Below are 22536 nucleotides of genomic sequence, written 5' to 3' on the forward strand. Positions count from 1 at the left end.
CTCCCCAGGGCAACACAGCTCTGGCATGATAGAACGTGATGTGACACTAGAAGCATTAATAATTAGTTCATAAGTCAACTTCTGGTGCTGGTCTTGCATCAAAGGAAATAGTCAACTTTTTTTTTTTCTGATCTTAAAGAAGAGCACCAGGAAAGGTCTTATGACTCAAGTAAAACATCTCAAGGAGTGCTAAGTGCTTTTTTTTGTTGTTTTTTAATTGCTGGTGTGGGAAATGAGGAAGTGCTTTATGTTTAGACATTCAAATGTCATTATAGTATTGTTCATTGTTGATGCTTCTGGCCAATGTTAATGTTGATATATGTGTTATATAAACATACAGTTAGTTTACCAAATCTGACACAAAAATACATTTGCAGTACATATGCAAGAAGCATCTCATAAAAACATGGAATTGAATAATTTATGTAGCACTGTGTGGAAACTCAGTGTATCACTAAATAAGATAATGAGAAAGGAAGAGCATTTCTAAGTAATTTTTTTTACTTAATTATTTCTACCTATTGCTACAGAGGAGAAGGAAGATATGGCAGATTCTAGACATGTTTCATGTAGACCTTTCAGGTCCTAGAGTATTAAACACTGACTTAACACATCCTGATTGGACAAGTTATAAGTAGCTATATACGATCAAGGAAGCACATCAGTGGATGTAGTCTCAGTCCTCTTTTCTCCTCTAATTGACATGACTTCCATTAGCATGTTAATTCTGCTTCATTTTCTTGGATAGTTTTTTTTCAGAGCAGTTGTACTGTGTGCATTTTTTTAAAATTAGTCAGCCCTTGTGGAGGATGAGGCTGGCTGTGTCCTGCTTTAGTCCTTTATTTTCTACTGCAGTTCTGCAGCTCTGTCTGTGTTGTGGGTAAAAGGGTGGTTAGGTAAGGTGGAAGACAAGCTGAATATGTTTTCCTCTCTACAGTTCTGTAAATCTGTGGCAGTTTTAGACAGCCAGATACACCACATCTATATACACATCCATTCTAGGTAAAGGAAAAGGGTGCATGCAATACACATTAATGTGTTTCTTTCTAAAAGTTTCTCACTTTCTGGGTAACATGCAGATAGAAATGCTTATAATCAGCCTGGAAGAAAGTAAGCAGTGTAAACTTCTCGACCATAGGTTCCTGTAAATTGAAATGTCGCTTTGCAGATTTGAAGTAGTATAAAAATGGACCTTGTCTTGTATAGAGTGGGACACGTATTTAGTGTTTATAACAGTGCAGTTAGTCTACTGGGTTTAGTGTTTATAACAGCGCAGTCTACTGGGTGTCTTTGAGATACTGAGAGCCCACTGCTGGCAGTTTCAGTGAAAGAGGGCAGTGCTGGAAATGTTCTTGTCTTTTAAAGATTGCCAGGTGTTAATTCTCAGAAGAAAGGATCCTGTATGACCCATTCTGGATGATTCCTTCTCGTTCTAGCTGCAGATGACCACTTTCCTTGCCACTTCAACTTCTCAAATTCAGCTGAGTGAGGAATGACACTGCTCTGCTGCTTCTGGTTTTATCTCTCTTATAGGTCCTCTGAGTCACCACATTCTGAGAAACACTTCTCACTTAAAACAGTTCTATTAAAAAAAAAATACAATTAAAGGCTCAGTAGAGACTCCAGTATTTACAAAGAAGGAAGCTTTTTCAGCTTTAGGAGGTTTTCCATAAAAAGGCAGTGACTGTTGTCTGTCCAATCAAATCTTCCATAACTGGGCTGGACCCAGAGTTGTTATTGTTTATGAGGAAAAAGATCTGGCAAAACCTGGAAGATCACAGTAGAGAAGTAAAACTTTGCCTGAAATGTCATTGTGTTTTCCTCTGATCCTGTAGTAATTCTGTTGACATCTTATGTTCATATCTTAATTTTTCTTTGTGTTTTTATTTTACTCACAGGTAATGGTGATGATAAACATTTCCTAAACTGCCTTTATGTTAATCTTACAAGGTTTTTTAAAAGGACTGGTATAATGCCTAGGATAAAAACTAACTTTTGTTGCAGATATTGACAAGCAGTGATAACTGCTCATGTTCCACCAGTTTGTAACAGATATTTTGACCAAATGTAAGGGTTTCTATCTGTTCTTATATAGTTATTGCTATTCCTGGTTACTCACCTGCAGTTGCAAGTTTTTAATATGAATACTATGTCTGTATTGTGTCTACCTTTTGAGGATTTAAGGGTTCTTCCTTTTTTTTTTTAAGTAAAATTTTGCATCTTTTTGCAGGACCCAGCTAGGATCCTGAACATAAATAGCAGCAGCAGCAGTAACAGTTTTTCAAAGATCCAGAAGTTAACAAAGGAGCACAAAGAAAAAACTTCTAAAGACTCAAAAGAACAAAAAAGTGCCTTCAAAGAACCTTCCAGGGAACATAACAAATTTTCCAAAGAATCCTCTAAGAAACCCAAAGAAAACAAACCACTAAAAGATGAAAAAATGGTTCCTAAGATGGCCTTCAAGGAACCCAAACCGATATCCAAGGAGCCAAAATCTGAAAATACCCCCATCCTTACCATAACATGTGGGCAGCAGCAAGAAAAGAAGACTCTCACAAAAAGGCCCTCTATGCTGGACGCTGATGAATCTTCTGCAAGAAAAAGAAAAAAACCCAGCTCGGATTCATTATTTAAAAGTTTTCCTACTGCCCCACCACTGATTCTTACTTGTTCAGCTGACAAAAAACAGACAAAGGATAAATCTCAGCTCAAGGTGGGGAGAGTCAAAATTGAAAATGATGCACTGGAAAGGAAGACGCCTTCTCTGCCACCATTTGATGATATTGTAGATCCCAGTGATTCTGACATGGAGGAAAATGTGTCCTCCAAATCTGATGTAAGTGGTTGTTTGGTTTTGCTTAATACTTTACTCAGTACTTACTGAATATTCCCAGACTGCAGGACTGTGCACCAAATTTGTGTTCATTCTTTTCTTTTTCCTGTCTACTGGCAGGTTGTCCAAACTGAGGGATGTTGATGGCCATGTTCAAACTTATGCTTGTTCTAGTTGAATTGTATTGCCTATTCAAATCTACTCAATTACTAAATGTCAACATTATGACAATGAGCATATGGGAGATATCTATAGACAATATTGCTCTTTTGATGTTCTTTATAAATTAGCATTTCTTTTGAGAGAAAAGGAAATGGATTTCAATGCTTGTATTTCACATTCTAAATCTTTGTTTTCAGGTGTTAGAGAGTTCAGTAAATCCAGGACATGGTTGCAGTTATATAAGAGAGTTACTTATTTTTTTGCTAAAAGAGGCAGTTCTGTCAATTATGCCAGTTTTGTGGAGGAGGAGGAGTTCCTAGAATCTCACTCTGATCAGGAGAATCTATCCCAAGTAGTAGGCTTACCGAGAAGAAAGGCATTTTAATGGAAATTTGCTTTCTTGAAAATATTTGTCTACTGTGCCTGCTCATATGTTTCAAGTGTGATTTGCTGTTTAGTTTTGTGATTAAGACTAGGATTTTAATCATTCGCCTAGCAAACTTTGGTTTTCAGAAGCATCTTTTATAGAGACATCTAGAGAAGGAAGGGCATGGTAGGAGAAGCCTTGTTTGGTGCCATTATTTGTGCTTATGGATAGAGCTGAAGTGTGCATGGTAGAGAGGAATTCTTCCCAGCCTTTCCTGTTAAATTCTCTCGTTTCTCTGTTTCCTGATTTGTGCCTCTGTTATTGCCATCAGATTCATAACCCTGCTTGCCCTCTCTGGAGCAGACAATAAATGCCCTGCTGCATGGGAGGTGTCAGCATTAGGTTTTTACTTTGTAGAAACTTCCCAAGAGGGAGAAGGTAATTTACTTCTGAAGTGACCTTTTAATGACTGGTCCCTCAGGGCATGCAAAGGCTGTAAAATTTAGAAGGTATACAATAGGACAGGCCCTGCTTTACAGCGTGACACTGGGGATACTCTGTGGTTGGAGTGGCATTCTCATTATAGCTTGGAACTTAACCAGTTTGTCTTTAAACCTGAAAATGTACACACTTGTCACTCTTGGTGTGAATTATTCTTCATGTTCTCAAAAAGCTCAATGTTCTATTTTAATTTGTCACTAGCCTTGAGACACACTATTTATCCTCAGTATAGCTGCCTAGTTAAAATAGATTTTTGGATTTCCTGTTCATTCAAATAAATGCCATGTAGGGGCACATACACTTTTTTTTCTCTATTTTTTTCAAAGACAGAGGAATTGAGACAAGAAAATCCAATGTAACTGGAATTTTACAAAAGGTTCTGCAGAGGTGTATGCTGTGTAGCAACTTGCAAATAACTGATATGTGGAAGATATCTGGACAGTGGTTGAAACTGATCCTTTTTAGTTGCTGATAGGTGTTTCCCTCTTTGTTGTCTTGCAATCTCTTGCCCACTACCAATGGTATAATGGGAGCACTTCTGTATTTTCCATAGGCTGACACAAGTACACTTCCAAAAGTGCATCATCTGTCTGCCGTTGACCTGTAGGACCTAAGGAGTTCCTTAATTCTGTACTAAAGCTAAAAAGCAGATTCAGGGTTTTCTAGGTCTGTAAGCCATTGTTACTGAGAGGGCAAACTGCTGAAGTCCACGCCAAGAGAAGCAAATCCTGCTGGTTTAGGCTCTCATGTATTTTAACATTGACATACTGGATCATGGTCTTCCGTGACCCAGGTCTTCCATAAGGGGGCCAGTGTGCTCCCCATCTGAATGAGTGAAAAGGATGTCTGCCCCTTTTGGACTGTGGTCCTTAAATAAATCAGGTTGAGTATGGCTCCACTCAGTGATGGGATATTATTTAGAAAGTCAGTAATATCCTTAGCTAAAGAAAAATTATCCATGAAACACGGAATAATCCCCTGAGGTGCCTGAGTCACACACTTGGCAAGTGCTGTGGGAGAAAGAGCTGGGCAGCCTGGTTAGTGAATGTCTGCAGAATTTCACAAGGAGTTGTTCCTTCTACATTTTACCACTTTTAACCAGGGAATCTAATGAAAGGTGACCAAGCAGTGTAATAGAGATAATTTTCTGTGTGTTGGAAGAAATAGTTTGGACTTTTTTGTATGTATTGGTAAGTTTCCAAGTGTTTCAGGAAACTTTACTGCTAAATCCATAAAGGGTATATCCTATAAACATAATCATATTAAAGGAAAGAAAAAGGTGAGAAGTTGCAACGTTACACAGAGAGCAATGGGAGTAAAAATACGACAATGCTTTTTCTATACAATACCAGTAATTTCAGATCAGTCAAGGCTTCATGATACTAACAAACATAGTTGCCTGAAGCTGGGAAGATGCTTCTTTAGTGTCATATCCTGGCATAATAATATGCTGTAAAATTAAGTGAAATGTTATTTCTTACTCTGATACAGTTACAATGGTGGATATCATAGTCCTGATGAACAAAGAATCTATCATTATTTGGGAGTATATTTGGTAGTATCCAGATTTATTCCTAAGAGTCTTCAAGAAAGCAAAACCACTATACCCAATTCAGCAAATTTAGGTTAGGTATAACAAATTATATTCCAAATCAGTACCTAAAAGAAAATTGTTAGAATGCTGCAAAAATACTAACTTCGAGTCAGGTGCATTTTTTCTGTTCAAGTTTTATTTATGACATCGTGCAAACACAATAATACTGTATGAATGGAATGTTCATACATCGGATGTAATGAAATTGTGAATAACTTTGCTAAGAATTTTGAAGTTTCTTCACTACATGGAGTAAGAGATGGTCTCATTCTCAAACACATGTGTTTCAAAATGGTGACTGTTCTCTTTACTGGTATTGCATGTGCATATATTCATATGCATAACTTTACCTATAAAATATGATAAATTTGTAATAAGGGGTGCAATATAGAATGCAGACCTTCCTGCAGAAATAAGTTTCTTATTGTTGCTGGTCACATACAGGATGGTTTTCAGAATTAGAGGTAGTCCATTATCAGTTCTCAATTGTGAAGTCTGGATTTGGGATTTTAAAATAAGGATGACATTCTGAAAAGTCCCTGTGGTAAAGGAATCTTACAAGCATCATTAAACAGAGGTGTTGTTTCACTGGGAAGGTGCTACAGGATGGCAGTGCTGCTGCTCCCCTGACTTCTTTGGATACAGCCTGAGTTCAGTGAATTGGAGTGGAGTGTATCATATCAATCAATGGGTTTGAATTTCAGACAAAAAAGAAGAGCGTGCTCAACGCTTCACAGTACAGGCATCATACTCTACCTAGTTCTGGGCATGCAGACCTGAAACATGGCCTTTGCCTTCATGAGGTAGAGGATGTAGAGTTACAGCACCCCCTGAGAGAGGTGCATTCTTTTTCAGGTCGTTAAGTGTGTCTGCCAATGGTTGATCTTCCCTTGGAGCTGTCCCTTGAAAGTTGCCTTTCAGACTCAAGACAGGTTAGCATGCTGTTGCCTCGAGGGTATTTCAGAAAGCCGGATACTGTCCTTTGGTGTCCTGTAGTCAGTCAGTCTTCTTTGAGCTTCAGATAGCTCTGTAAAATTCACGGGAAATACAGGGAATCACCCTTGCTTAGTGATAAACTCTCTGCCCTTGCTTAATAGTCTTTCTGTGTGTGACTTAGACCAAAACCATATATGATCATTCCTCTGTGGTCTGTTTGGCATACACTGTAGTGTGGCGCACTGCTGTATTTATTTTAATTTTGTTTTTCTGTTGACTTTGAGCTGTTTGCAAGTGAAACAAATGTCTGTGTTTCTCTTCACGTTGCTTTTTTAAGTGTCACTTTTCAAATACATCCATGAATTAAAGTTTTGGACTTCAGTGTTAGTGATCAACTAGGTATTCAAAGAGCGTGGGGTCTTTTTTGAGTTCGTTTAGAAATCACACATAAAGGCTGAAAAACTATTTTACTGGCTTTGGTATGAAACATACAAAATAAGGTACAGAGTAAAAGCATGCAGATTTATGGTTTTATTGAGGCATAGGCATGTTAACACAGTCCACTTCAAAACTCCAAAGATTTTGCTATTAAATTCAATTACAGGATGTTTTAGTTAATAAAAACTCCACCTGTTTGCTTCCTGTGTGGGACAGTGCAGCAACATGATAAAAAAAAAAGGATTTGACCTTGATTTTGCTGCCAGTCTGAAATATGATGGTGTTCTTGTAATATTTGTGTGAGCTGCAAGCTGGTGTATGAGATAAATGAGAAATACAGAATTTTGGATGTGAGTGAGGCATTTTCCATGGTTGGAGCTGCCTCTTTTAAGCCGTGGAGCTATTTCAGAAGGGATGCTCAGATACTTCTTGTTTGGTTAGTGCTGGTTTTGCTTGGATGGGTAAGAAGGAAAAAATGTTACCTGGTTGTTGGTGAAGTTGCTGCACCAGGAAGGCACAAAGGAGATAGGGCAGATCATACATACCTGCTCAGGTATTAAATATTCTCCATGTATCTCCAGTTGTAGAGAACTGAATAACAACTCTTTGAGTCTGCCATGCATGACAGTGGTTTGGTGGATTCTTTAGACAGTCCATGTGTCTCTGTTGGATGAATTTATTCTGGTGTGATTATTTTGCCTGTACATGTCACTGCATTAGTAATGGTAGCAGCCTTTTGCCTTGTCAAAACCTATGGAAATACAATCTGAGCAGAAATGCATGCTAGGAAAATGTGACAGCTCAGGGGTAAGTTTCAATAATTAAGAGTGGAGCACATTAGTGGATCTTTTGCCTTTAGGAAAAAATCCCATCTCCTTCTCAGGAAGGCCTTTACAGAATAATGAAAATACAGTAGAGATCACACAGACTATGCCTTTGTACTTAATTAACTGCTTGCATGTCCTAAAGCAGCCTTAGAGTATGAGTACATTTTAAAAGGAATCCATAAAATGCTGCTTTCAATCTGGCACATGGTGAAATAATTTGACTATTGCAAAAGTGGAAGAACATTTTGAAAACCCCCATGGTCTTGTAAAACCTCCAGACCCTTGTTAGCTGAAAAAGCCTACTTTCTGCCAGGGCTTAGAGCCAAAGTCAAAGCTTTTTCAGGTAGTATTTAAAGTCAGAAGGAACAGTAGTGAGATAGAGCTCCATGTGCCGTTTTCATGTAATTACCAAAGGTTAAAAAAAAAAAGGAGAAGATAGGTTTTATTTTATTTGTGGAACTGTGACTCTCAAGATGTTTAATGATGCAGAACAGGGTTAATACTGATCATGTCCTTCACTGCAGACCAGGCCCTGTGGGTTTGCAACTGTCATATCCTTACATTCTTTACTTTTTGCATGATAATTAAATGCCTTTTTTGTTTGTTTGTTTCTAGTCCAGGAATTAATGCTGCTCTTAAACCATGCCAGCCACTCATGTGGTATTGTTGGACATAGTACTCCTGTGTCGAGGAGGTAGTTCAGTTGTCACAAATAGGTAAATATTGTACAATGTGAGGTGTTTCCATCCAGACACATCCTCAGAGAGAAACAGTGGCCAGAGATAATCAGACCTCTTTAGAGATGTGGCAGTAGGCACAATTATGTTCTGTGGCCATTAGCATCTACTGTAGTATGGCCCCATTCAGTTGGTATACTTAGCCTGTGTTAATTAGGTGTTACTATGCTAAAATGCTATGAAAAATGCTTTGCCTTCACCCACAAAAGCCTAGGTGCATATTAGGCTGTTCTGTATATGGTGAGATGAGCTATTGCTGAATGAGGAAGCAGCATGAGAGACAAGTAGAGATCCTCTGGGCAGCAAGCTCAAACATTAAAGCAAGATAGTTTTGTTAGCAGTGTGTTTGGAAATCACTGGCTTGCAGAAATGTTAAGAATTTAGAAATAAAGCAGTGGAGACAAACTCTTGTAGATACGATTATATGTTCAGGTTGCAAAAGTAATCTTATGAGAGCCATGACATTTTGTATTCTTGAGGCACAGTCTGTTTGGGCTTTTTTTAGTTTTAGGCAATGTCACGTTTTGACCACAGAAGTAACATTAATCATTATTAAGCTACTAGTACAGGCTTCAGTATTTTAGTTCATTTGAAAGTGTTGACTACATCTGCTTCATTGTGACTACTCACATGAAACTCAAATTTTTGCATCAATGCAGTTTTGAATTGGGGCCATATTTTCTATGTTTTAGCACTGGAAATCCTGTTCACCTGCTATGCTGCAAAAGTAAGGGTTTTAATTGGTTATGTGCAGTGCCAATACTTTAATTGTTTGGGCGGGGGGGGGGGAGGGGAAGTTTGTGGCATAAAAAGACTTTGTCTCATGTCCATTAAAGTAATGACAATTTCAAGAGGCCAAGGTGGATTGCAGTCAAAATAATAAAATATTAAAGACAGGATATTTTATTTTAATCATAATGAAGTGAGATCTTCTTGATTGGGATTTTATTGCTTCAAAGTTGCTTTATCTACCTACTTATATAAATTGTGTTGTGATCGGGAAGAATGGCTTCACATAGTTAAAATAAAATCCAACATCTGTTAGTTACCAGCTGGCATTTTACCTACAATAGCTAGATCTATTCAAGGCTTTTATGCCCTTTTATGTTTTATGTGGAACCAGTAAGTTTACAGTTCTTTTTTGGGGGGCAAAAATGGCATGGTTTACTCATGTATTTTTGAAAGTTTGCTGCCAAACTCTCCATGAAATCCATTAGATAATTTTGTTAACTCTTCCCATTCAGAGGCTTGTACTCTGGTGATGACTGACATGAACTCTCCAGGAGACACCATAATTACACGATTTAATTTTTATATTTTAAGGACTCAATAATCTCCTGAAGTTTAAATGTTACTAACACAGGATAAAGGCTGCTTGAGCTTACTATTGCAGTGAGTGTGTACCCTGTCTCATGCCTGTGCAGAAGGAATGACAGTCTGTTGCCTACTGATGAGGGAGGGACTGCTGTTCACCTCCCTGTGCTGTGGAGCCCTGGGGTTGTGCTGGGTGTTTGGCACTGCAGAGGGATGCTGGGGGGCCCTCTTGGAATGGGCAAGGGGTGCTTCTGATAGACATCATTTTCCTGGCCCAGACTCCGGGATGGTGTTGCCTGTGTGTCACTGTTCTTCCAGTATCGAAGTGTGCATGTGAGCCTGGTACAGGAAATAAATAAAAGCAGATGTAATCAAGCATTTTTCATTCTTGCCCTCTGTGTGGCAGCTGCCTTTCCCTCTTGACAACATTATCCACTCCTCTGCCAGGCAGCTATTGTTGTTTAAGGGAAGTGTCATACCTACAACCAGTTTTATTAATATTTTGAGTGTTCACTGAAGGTGGTTCTAGATCACCACATCGGCAATAGAAAACTTGTTTAAGAATGTTGGTGTGAATTTGTGTTAACTCACTGAGTCATTATTCATTAGTACTGTTTTGACTTAGTCAATTCCTCAGTACAGCTTACATTTTTTGTTAGAAAAAGATGACACTTTTTCCTACCAAAACCAAAAACCAACCAAACCAAACCCAAAAAACCCAAAACCCAAAAAAGCTTTGAGTGAAACATCCAGCTCTGTTAGTATTTAAACCTAACATTTTCTGTTGAAGGCCTCTAAGCAGGCTGTCATCTTCCCTTGAAAATAGAAATCTTTAGAAAATAAAAATGCGTACTTTGTGCTTCCTCTGGGATTGTGTATGTTAGTGGGGTCTCTAGTGCACCTCTCTGAGCAGCAATATCTCGTGCCATTCATTCCCACTGGGGCTGAAAACAAGTAGATGCATGTAGCTTTGGTGATCAGTTTCCTTTGTTGTAACACTGTGCAGTTGTGAAGGGACCAAGAAGTTTGGTAATTAATGTCTTTGTCATAATGAAAATGGCAGTCCTTGCACATGTGTAGCACAATAAGATAGGGCTGCCTGAGTCCAGACCATGTATGTAGGGTTTTTCAAACCTACATGTTACATGTTCTTGCTGTGGGTAACTTTCATGAAGGAATTGCTTACTGTGTACTTAATGTGTTGCAAGCCATCTGGCAAATGTAAGGAAGCGATGCTCTGAGTTGTAAGAATTAATGTTTCATGCAGCAGAGTTAGAAGATAAGGATAAATGGAGCTATTTACACTTCACAGAATCGGTTTACATATCTTCAGAACTGGTATCCTCATCTCAGGGCGACATGAAAGGAGACTTTAAAGGCAACTGATAATAAGTACCCCATCAGCAGCAGAGCTGTGTTTTGTTGCTGACGTTAACAGGCAGGCAACTCCACCGGTGCCTGAGCTCCCCAAGGAAAGATGACTCGCACATCATGGGATGACAGGAACTGGGGCCAGCAGTAGCTGGATCAGTGCCTCAATATTGATTACCCCAATCAGAAAACCATTGCAAAATTTATGCTGTTTAATATCATACTTGGTGAACAGTTTTGATTAGGACAGAAGTAAACCAAGTGATTTTGCTGCTCTGGGTGAGGTCATGTTAGGTATTACCTAAATAGTGGGAGGAGGTTACATACAGTAACCTGTTTGTGTTTCATTATACGAATTATCGGCTGCAAAAGTAATGTCTAAACTGTGGCAGGAAAAGAAGTAGATACAGGCTGTGACAATTTTAGTTTCTTTCAGTATATGAATGATATTTTTCCATTGCCCATACTGCTTTAGTGGATTTTAGTTATTACAATGCAGCTTTATTCTGTTGATGAAAAGGACGCAGTTTCAAGATAGTGCTTATTGCATTGTGTCTTCTACAGGAAGAGTAAAATATCTTCAAGTAAAATGCCATGATCTGAGTATTCTGGACAATAACAATTCAGTTGCAAAGTTACTTGGGTTCAATGCAGGAAAACGGCAGAGGAGGAAGCCATTCTTGTTGGTCTTGGTGGCTTAAATTTGCTTTGGGAGAGGACTAGTAAGAGTAAATAAAATTTTGCATGTTAAATGTTACAATTTTAGCTAAAGGAAGCAGTTGGTAGATGAGACGGTTCAACTTGATTTGTTTGTGCCATATACAATGGTTTTGATCCTTTGAACACTGTAAAACTCAAGATTGATGTGGGTTGTCCTACCTGAGATTTTATTTTAGCCAGTATTTCCAATAATGTAGTTATAGCCCAATATTTTTAGTAACTTCATTCAGTGGTTAAAGTACCTATTCAGATAACTGTCAATTACATTACAAATACATTACACTACATTAATTATAATTTGAGATTTGAGTTAAATGTTATTTAAATATAAACAAATACCAGATTTTCTTATTTTTGAAAGAGATTTTCTTTGTTGTGTGTTGCAATCTTATGTCTTATGAAACAGAAGCAAAACTGTTAATATAAAGCTCAGATTGCACTATCAAAAACTTATTTTAAATCAGAGAAGCAGAGATAAGGAGTTTTAAATAAGAATCACTTTTTGTAGTATTCTTTTTGTAAAAGTACTTGTGTAGGCAAAGTTACAGCAAGCAGATGTGTCAGCTGTAAATGGTAGAGGACCGATAAGACAACAGAAATCTGCTCTGTGGGTTTTTTCTCAGAGAATCAGTGTTGCATGATCTGTGTGTTTATAATATGGGTGATCTTTTGTGAAAACATTAGACAAACACATGACATTATCGCAGTGCTTAGGAAACATCTTATCAGATGTCTCAGATCTTCTATAGAAAAAAATGTCTATAGAGCATTTTGTTGCCAAACATGACATCTAAAAACCATTGTTCAGTTTACAGTATCACAAGATTGACTAAAAGTTACAACATTTTGAAAAATAGTTTGAGGAGTTGAGTTTTGTTTTGTTTTAGAGACTTGAGGATTTTTTAGGGGACAACATACATTTTTGTATTTTTCTCTCTACAGCTTTTCACTGGAACTGGAATGCACAATAAATAAAAGCTGAGGTTTTCAGATAATCATTTAAATCCCACAAGTTAAGTTTGATGGAAAAGTAAATACAATGAAGCTTACTGTAAAACTGACAGGGCCAGCAAAGATTTACACTTGATCTCTCTGTAGTTTATAGTTAAATTTTGAACAATTCGGTTTTCTGGGACGTGAGTTCAAGAGCCTGTGAGCCTGTGCAGCATGACTTCAGGAAAAAAAAAGCTGTTCTTTTTCAAATGTTTAGGTCTGTATTTACTTGATTTTTATGACCTTGATAAGCTTTCCACATAGTAAAGTTTTAGTGTAGGGTCATGCTGGGAGTGTTCGACAGAGCTACATAAGAATAGAGGGGAATTGTGGTGAATTTGTAAAGTCTCTGAGTACCTGCTGAGAAGACCAAATTTCTGATGTGTAGAAGTGTACCATAGTACATAATTATACCCATAAAAGCAGTTTTACATGTAGATGGTTCTTCAGTTGGTTCTTTTGTTAATAGGAGTATGTGAATTCCTGACATTAAAACCTCATATCTCGGAGAATTTAGGTGAACCACCTTCCTGCTGCCCCAAAAGTGACAGCAAACTGTCTGTTTAATTTCCCAGACAGTGAACTGGGTATGCATCAGCATCTGTCCTTCTCAGTGCTGATACGTGACACAGGGCACAGTAGATAAAATAGAGCAAGAGAAGGGAATCTGGAAGTCTTGGCTTCCAACACAGCAGCTGTAGGGGCTGGCCAGAACAACTACCACCTATCTTCTAACATTATTAATCCCGTTAGAGCAGAAGATGTAGATTAGTTGAATGAAACTCTCACCTTGGCTTTAATGCCTAGACTGAATTTTCTGGTTTGTATTTAGTACTAAAGTTGAAGTTAGACCTTCTTTCCAAAGCACATTTCCTTCATTGGCTTAAGACAGCTTTGTTTATAGAGTATGTGGAAGTTCTCAAAGGGAAAGTTTAAAATGTTAGGTCAAACTCTCAGAAAATCGATATCAGATTATTGCTTGTCAGCTTAATTTGGCCTTTCCACAGTTAAAGAAGTACAGAGGGACAGTTGCCATCCTCTCATCACAGGGCTGTCATGCCACTGAGCTTATAAAATGAGCAATGTTCTTCAAACAAGTGATTTATTTAGCATATCTTCATCTTATATCATTTGGCCTCATTTTTTTTTTCCATATAATTCAGACTGTATGGAATACAAAACTGTTAAATTCCCCATGTTGTGCTGCTCATCCTTTATCAATTCTTCACAAATATTGGTGTCTTTTTGGACATTTTTGGGAAAATGTGGTCTAAATAACACAGTGGTTAGTGCCAGTTTTCAAAAGCCTTCATATAACCCTGTCTTTGCCATCATTGCCTACATATTCGGGACAGTCTTTATCCTTCTTGGTTAGGCTTATCTGATGAGAACTTCCATCAGTTTGCCTCTCATGTTTAAGGACCGTGTTCATACTCATGTGACCATACCCATTCTTAGTTTATTTTATCCTTAGTTCACTCATTATCTTGTAGTCATGAAATCCATGGAAACTGTAGTATTCAGCTGTTCTGCAAGACAAACCTTGATCTTCCCTCCTGTACTTTTTTGCTTGCTTTACTATGTGTCTGCCACTCTTTCCAGTAAGATATTTTCAGCAAAAATACCCTACAGGTTACAGAACAATCTTCACTAGTGCTTCATCTTTCAGTTTTATTGTACAGTGTTCTGCAAAAGAATTTTTTTATCTGCATTTTTTTAGCTCAGTCTCCTGTGCATGAATCTTCTCTAAGTGTTGAGTATTTGTGAGTTTTTATGTTAGCATTGTCTCAATTCTTTTTTTTTTATCTATAAAGGTAAAATAAAATAGGTTCATAAAAATAGAAGGAAAAGGATTTTATTTCAAAATTAGATACATGTTTCAGTAGGACAGTCTCTAAGGAAATGCAAATCCCACTTCATCCAGTGCAGTTGTTCAGAGGAAAGAGTTGCTAATGTTCAATTAAGGTACTTTCTGGATGCTACATTTTAAGTGAAGGGTATGTTTCAAATTCAAAGAATCACAGACTGGTTGATGTTGGAAGGTACCTCTGATTGTCATCTGGTCTACCTGCCCTCTTCAACCAGGGCCACTTTGAGCTGGGTGACCAGGACCCTCTCTAGATGGGTTTTTTTTAATATCTCTTAAGGAGGGAGATGCCAAAATCACCCTGTTCCCATGAGTGGTTACCCTCACAGTGAAAAGCTGTTTTATGATGTTCAGTGGGAACCTCTTGTGTGAGCTACAGATAGGTTGAATTATTCTACTAAAAGCTGAGCTCACTGATAGGGCGCTTAAGAGGCAGTAGAAGCTGTAAGTACAGGAGTCCTGTTAGGGAAGAGAAGAAGTATTGTCCTGCTGGGAGCATGTTCCTCCTCCCAGAAACTCTAAATTTGCACAAAGTGGAAGCAATGCTCAGCTATATAAGTAGTTTCAAGTGTATAGACTTCTCAGTGTGTATAGCACTGGGAAACTTATGTCTTTAGACTATCATGCATAAAAAAATAAGAAATATGTAGACTGATATGAAATGAGATATTGCTACACCACTTAATGTTTACTTCAAGAAACAATTTGTAAGCTTCCTTCAAGAATGGTTCAGGGAAAGGCAAGAAAAACCATTGTCAACAACATACATATAGATGTCTTCTATTTCTTGATGTAAGAATTAATAAGGGGCTTGAAATGATGGGGGTTATTTTTAGAGTCACAGAACCATAGAATATCCTTAGTTGGAGGAGACCCACAAGGATCATCTAAGTCCAGCTTCTGGCCCTGCACCAGACAGCCCCAAGAATTTGTACACATTGGAACAAACATGAAATATTACAGAAACAGATCTATTATATCCTTTATCATAAACAAGTGGGTTTGCCTGAAAGTTTTTTGCAGTTCAAGAGCGAGTTGTTTAATTACTTGTAAAAACAGACAAGAATTTGGAAATGGCAGAGAAGTTAAGTGATTTAGAAAAATCACTGGTAAAAAGGATACCTTTTCAGGGAAAACTTGGGCTAAAGAAAATTGCCTTCTTTTGCTGAACAGTTTCAAAGCACAGGATCCCTCAATCAAGCCTAATAAAGAAGTCACTGTCTCCTGTGCATCACTGTGAGAGCACTAAAACAAAGTAGATTGTCGAAGAATGTCAAAGATAAATCATATCGGGTCATTGCACTAATGAACAGTTTGGGCCCAAACTCTCGTTAGCGTGTCTGTAGAAAGAGAAAACTGGTAAAACAGGAAAAGGCCATAGGAGAAAAGCTGTTCCCTGATACTGTCTTAAACTTTTATTGTTGAAAGACATACTTTAGCTAATTTCAGACCCATTGAAAAATTAAGTATTTGGTGATTGGGAACCAGGGGATAAGAGTAGAAAGCCCAAGTGTGTAAAGCAATAAATACCGAAGTTCTTGGGATAAGAACCTGTAAAACTGTCAAAAAGCATTGCTTAAGTGACAAAAGACACCCTCTGTTAACTAGAAGCATGGGTGCTATTGGCACTAATCCACATTCATATATGGAAGGCATATTTTTAGTTCCTTCTGAAAAGGCAAGTCTTTTCTGTTAATAACATTCATTCTTAGCTTAAAAGCAACTGTTTCCTCTGGGTGCGCTCTCACCCAGATTTCTCAGTCAAAAAATGAAGGTTTCATTTCCAATACTGAATAGTTTTAATATTTATGCTAATCCGTATTTCTTGAAATAAATTTTCAGATAGGGTTTTTTAAGGAAATAATGTAAATAGTTTTAAAAGTTATTAGGAACCCTTTTAAAATATGTATGGATGATGATATATGTTTCATAAGGACTTTCTGTGGTTTAACTTCTCAAAGTGATCTTGCTAAAGCAGAGCAAAATTTTTACCAGGAAAACATATAACTTTATGTGTATTAATATTCATTTGTTCTTGTGATACTGACCAAGTTAGTTAATGCTGGGAGAAAATTTTGACATGGAGCAATTTCACTCATATTTGCAGCCCTTGTAATGAGACTAGGCCTTTTCCCCTTTTTTCATTTCAAGTAAACTGGTTAAAAAAGAAAGTAGTGAAGTTTTACTAGTGAAATAGTCTCTGCATCTATGTGATTTTTTGATTTTTAGAATGTTAGCATTTGAAAGCTGAATATTATAGTCTTTTAGTGTTTTCTATTTTTTTAAGGGAATGGATCTTCAGTAAGTTGACATTCATGTTGAAGTTAATAAAGGAAAAATACAGTTAATGGAAGTCTGCAGAAACCAGTTCTCAGCTTGTAATTTTGTTTTGCAAGAAGCAGAAATTGACAGATAAACCAGATGTATAAGAGTAGCCTGAAGCTAGAAGACTGAACTTAGTTTAGTTTGCTTAGTTTGCTGATGTCTTTAAAGTTTGCATTGACTCTTGTTCTTCATCACTGCGTCATCTGCTTTATATCATCCATGATTATTTTACAGCTAAAAATCTTGTAAGGTTTTACAGAAACTCAAGAAGGAAAAAAAAATTTTTTTTGAAAAGTACATGATTTTTGGAGCAGTGTCAAGTGATGCTGCAGTGTGTTTCAAAAAGGTCTGATGCTGTGGACCATGTGAGAATCTCTCTCAGTACACTGAAGTGGGTTGTGTTGCTGGTTGGGTTTGGTTTTGTTGCACAGGGCTGATTCAGTTGCACATAAGTGGCATACACCCACACAGTCAGGTATGGAGTTTGTATTTTGACTCTGTGAGAACTGGAGCTGGTGTTAATTTAAGGAGAGCAGATGTTAATGTTTTTTTTCTCAAGCATTCTGTTGCCCAAATAGGCACCTCTCATCCTGAGAAAAGGCAACAAAAGGCAGTAAATCTGCCCCCTCTGTTATAAAGGGCAACAATAGATTGATTTATGGAGAAAAAGCAGCTGTTAGCCTTAGGTAGCCTGTGTGTGTGAAAACTGAGTTTTACAGACTGGATATTTCTGCTGTCATTTTTGAGAACAATTTAGTTCTGTCTGAATTATAAGGCAAGGAGAGTCAGAAAATGTTTGTTAGCCTGGATAACACATCACGGTAACGCAGTTGTATAAAATTTAAAGTGTAAGCTGGTTTTCTTTTCAATAGTAGATGTTTAGACCATTATTTCCTAATCTGATTTTCACTGTTCCTTCTGTATGGCCACTATGTTTTGTGTTCTCAGTTAGCATCCCCTCTGCCCACATACCAGATTCATACTTTGTCTCACGTACACAGATGAGTGTGCAAGTGTGTACCACTGAGTCTGGGAGTCAGCCAAAAAGTATATGGAAACATGCAACCTGGCAGCAGGAATGAAGACTCTCCAGTACTGCCCTCATAAGCCATAAACACTGAGCAAAATACACAGAATTTTTCCATGAAGTAATAGGACTTTCTCATGAATTTTAAAGATAACTTTACACATTTTAAACAAAAGTAGGAAAAAAAATGTGTAGAACTGTTTGTTAAATAATATACACTGATTTTAGTGACCCTGTTTAAAAATTTGGTTCTCTTTTTAGTTGGTAAAATCTAGATCATTTCTCTTTGTAACTAGGCATACCTTCTGGTCAATCACATTTACAATCTGCAGAGTTTTGATACATATGGAAACTGTTAGGATTAGCAGAAATTCAGTAACAGCATAAAAGTTTAATTTGAATCCCTATACTAAGACTTACTTTCTAAGGGACATGAAAGAAAACTGTCTGAGGGCATTTAGTGTGGTCTGCTCAGGTCTTTTGTTTTTCAATTCCACAATGTCATTGCTAATTTGAAAAATGTTGTGTCTGCCGTATGACAATGACAGAGATGCCTTAGGTTCATTATAAACTCATTTCAGCTCTCATGTTGTATAATCTTTCAAACAAGGCATTGGAAACTTCTTGTTAGGCTTTAGCAGTTAGACATGATGTAGTAGTGTGTATGTATGGTGAGTGCAATAGTAATTTCAACAATGTTTGCCTCACTGACACCTGAAATAAAGGTCTTTGAGTATTATTTGGCCCCACAGTTCTTTTTTCTTGACAGAACACTTTAGGCAGTAACTAACGTAAGAGGGGTTTTTTTTTGGCAAAAAAATGTCTCTTAAAATGTTATTTATTTTCTTTTTTTTTTTCTTTTAAGTCTGAACAGCCCAGTCCTGCCAGTTCCAGCTCCAGTTCCAGTTCCAGTTTTACACCATCTCAAAACAACAGACAACAAGGTACCAATAAAGGAAAAGAAATTGAACGGAATGTGTGAAATGAAGGGGCCAATAGAAACAGAATCATGGCATCTCATTACCTCTTTTCTCCTGTGTTTCACTGCCTGAACTGGCCACAGTTTTGATTTAGAGACTTTTCTGCAGTTGTTTTCAGATGTGGCTGTAAGGGCAAAATAAAAGGAGAGAGACAAACTGTGAATCTGAGAAAAGGGTGTGAATATTGGTTGTTTTGAAGGGCTAAATACTTGCCAGTCACTTAACAGATGCTAAAACCGAAAGAGCAGCTCTTTCGGAATTGTCCTTCTGCAGGGTTAGCTGGCATGGCACCTGGCTCTATCTGAAGCTCTGGAAGAGTGTGGTTTCCCATGAGCAGCCAACAGAATCCCACAGATGTGTTTATGTAGACCCTTTCAAAGGCTGTGATTGTCCCATACAACTGGGAAGTTTTAAGAGCATACAGTATTTACTTCAGATACATGGCAGGGAAGGATGATGGTTAGACTTAAAGTTTGCATTTTGGTTTTCTGGCTAATGATTTCAGTTTACTTGAAACTCAGTAAAGAATGCATTTTTTTTTCCTGGGGGCTTTGCCAAGGCATGTTTTCTATAAAGAACTTGATATTCGTTCTCCATGATCTATTAAACTACTTAGTTCCTGGTTGGCTTCTTTCCCTGGTTTAGAAGATTGTACAACTGATACATTCTTAATGAGCTTTTGTTTTGTTCTTTGGATAGGGAGCATTAAAAAAGCAGCCTTTGACTAAACAAATTTGTTTGTTTTAGCCATTTATATTCTTCAGTGGTAGACTCGATTTAGGGTTATGGCAATACATTAGTACCTCAGACACACTGATTTTAAACAGATTGTCACATCATGCATATCTGTCCTTCTGCCTTTCTGCAGGTGGCTGGTACTGATTGTCTAATGTTTTCTGGCAGTGTTACTCCATGCAAAAGAAAGCAAGAGCTGAAGTGAAGTGTGGTAATGACTGGTTTCAGGCAGTTGATTTTTACCTAAGAGTAAACAGATACACTTCCTGCTGAACCCCCATTTTTGTTCTCATGAAAACCTCCTTAGTGGCGTCACCTGTCCATTATAAGCCAAATGACTTGGATACCCACTTCTGCATCTGTTGTCTTTTGCTGGGGACAAACTTCTTGACTTAGTGGTTTCTTCTGAGCAGACGGTCCCATCCATCTCTTCAGGATCATATGTGACATATCACAGATTGTCTTTCAGTTCTTTATACCTTCTCTAGAATAGATGGGACATTTGTCCTCTGATGTGACCAGCTCTGAAGTGCAAATGGTATATATATGTCTTCTCTTTTTTGCCACAGTAAATAGTGGTTCCTGCTTCTTTCTGGGAGTTCCAGAAACCCCAATTAACTAAGCGTGTTCATTGCCCAGGCCATGAATTTGTATATCAGAGGTATAGAGCACCAGACTTACCATGGCATGTTCACCCTGTATGTTGTGCTCTGGTCAGAAGCCATGCTTTTTTCCCTTAACCGAAAGTTACTTTCCAGGTCTGTTGGCTCTTTTTTGGTTGCATTTAGATTCCAGTGCTTACTCAGGTGTCAAAAAACCACAGCATGAACTTCCTTCACCTCTTTTTGCATAAGCAGCGGGCTAACCTCAGGTTCCTCAAGTTCTTCTGTCCTTGGGGCTTACTTTGATATTTCTCTGTTTCCTTACAAAGAAAACTTGCTTATGGGCAACTCCTAATTTTCAGTTTCTCCTTAACTATTCTGATCTCTTAGGTGGTAGCAACTTTTCAATCCTTTAAAAAGATTGTTATGGAATTTTAAAGTAAGTGTTAGCAAGGAACAGAAAATTGCTATCCATGCTAGAAAAAAAAAAAGACCTAAAAATTAATGCTTTGCTGATTGCTAGAAAAGTCTGCTGAAAAGTTAGCTGGCAACGTGCTTTTCAGGCTCCCAGACATGCTCCTCCACTAAGGGAGAGCTTGTTTGAATGACAGGTTGTTCAAGGCTTATGGGGCTGTCAGTGATGGATGTCTCTCAGGAGTCCAAGTTTCTTTTTATTACTGCTCCTATAAAAGCCCTTTCCCTCCTTCAAGGGTCAGATGATAACTTATTCAGCCAGACTACAAGTTGTCATATGCAAATAGCTGAGTTTTGTCTGCCTGAGATCCAAACAGGGACAGAAAATGGAGCACAGCTCAGCTGCTTCTACATATCAGCAGTGGGTGCATGGACAAGAAGCACTTCCGTGTTGTCACCTGTACAGATGTCTGGTAAACCAGGAATTTGCCCATCAGCACCATTTGGTTGGGTGTGAAACCAGAGAAAAGGTTCAGTGCTCTGAACCTGTCCAAACTGTGCCAATTTACAAAAGTTCTAGTGCAGCATTAGTGATAAATCAGCTTTGAAGTCACTTGCACAAAACTAGGCAAAATGCCTATGGCCTGAACATTTTTTACGTCTGGAATAGTCTGTAAAACTGTTCCTCCCATGAAGGGAACACTGTCCCTGTTATGAGTATGGCACTGACTGACAGATGTCTGCCTTCTCTGCTGGCAGTCACCAGGGAGGACACCCCTTGACTCAGTTTCCCCATTAGTAAATAGAGAGTTGAAAGTTTCATCTCAGGCTCACTTTGTTCATGTTTCTTACTTAATTCTTCGTACTTTGTTTCTTGGACTGAAGGAATTACACAACCATAATATTAATTGCTGTTCCTACAGCCATCACTGGTGCTTTCAATTACTGCTTCATGTCTCAGATGGTCTGTACTTCATAGTTAAATGTCCTGTGGCAACAGGACATTTTACTTTCCTCCCTCTTCTAATCTGCTTTTGCCCATTCTTATTTCAAGTAGCTGTAGTGTTACACTTTCCAGATCTATTAAACATACTCCTCTTGCTCTGTCTCTTAGAGCAAAAAGAGTAAAAATCAAAACCCAAACTGAGTTTAATGCAGTTTTGTGAGCAAGTCAAGCTTTGTAAATGCAGAAAAAGTGATAATACAGTGCTGGGTGGGATTGATTGTACTTAATCAACATTGGCAAAGTGCTTACTCAACTTGAAATTGACCCTGAAATAATGGGAACAGCTGAAGTTAAATATATAAAAACCAAGAAGACAAAATGACTGCCTTGTACAGTATAATTTAGTCAGAATGATTTGTTAGAACCAACTTCTCAATACATGGCTTAACCTAACAAATGTACTAGTACTGATCAATATGTCCCTGTAGATCTTTACTCACATATAATGCCCTTTGAGAAAGCAAAAAATACTAAACCCGAGCAATGCAAAAGAAGCATGCTTCTAGCAAGCATACATTTCATGTCAATTTCTCCTGTCATGGCAGTATTTTACTTACTTCAGCTATGATCTAGGTTGCAAATTGTTCTAACACTTGAACATGTGAGTCACTTCATTGTCATGAGTAAGTCTGTTGAAGCTGACTGAGTTGCTCCTGTGAGTAAAGATTCACAAATAAGTGGACAGGTCCCTGCAGTATAAGCCCCCAGTGCATCACTTAATTTGTTTAAGACTTTCCTCTCTCCACACTGTGTGGGGAAGGTAGTTTTCAAAGCTGGGTGAATTGCC

The 22536-nt window shown here is 37.9% G+C and overlaps 1 protein-coding gene across 1 annotated transcript in view; it reads left to right on the forward strand.

Annotated features, from left to right (window-relative positions):
• Positions 1-22536, forward strand: part of MLLT3 (MLLT3 super elongation complex subunit) — a 121687-nt gene that overhangs the window by 82200 nt on the left and 16951 nt on the right. Inside the window, exons 6-7 of the mRNA XM_039567498.1 lie at positions 2231-2836; positions 18878-18956. Of these exons, the coding sequence (XP_039423432.1) occupies positions 2231-2836; positions 18878-18956 (685 nt within the window). The remainder of the gene's footprint in view (positions 1-2230; positions 2837-18877; positions 18957-22536) is intronic.

The sequence above is a fragment of the Corvus cornix genome, chromosome Z, assembly GCF_000738735.6.
Source record: "Corvus cornix cornix isolate S_Up_H32 chromosome Z, ASM73873v5, whole genome shotgun sequence".
NCBI classification, from domain to species: Eukaryota; Metazoa; Chordata; class Aves; order Passeriformes; family Corvidae; genus Corvus; species Corvus cornix.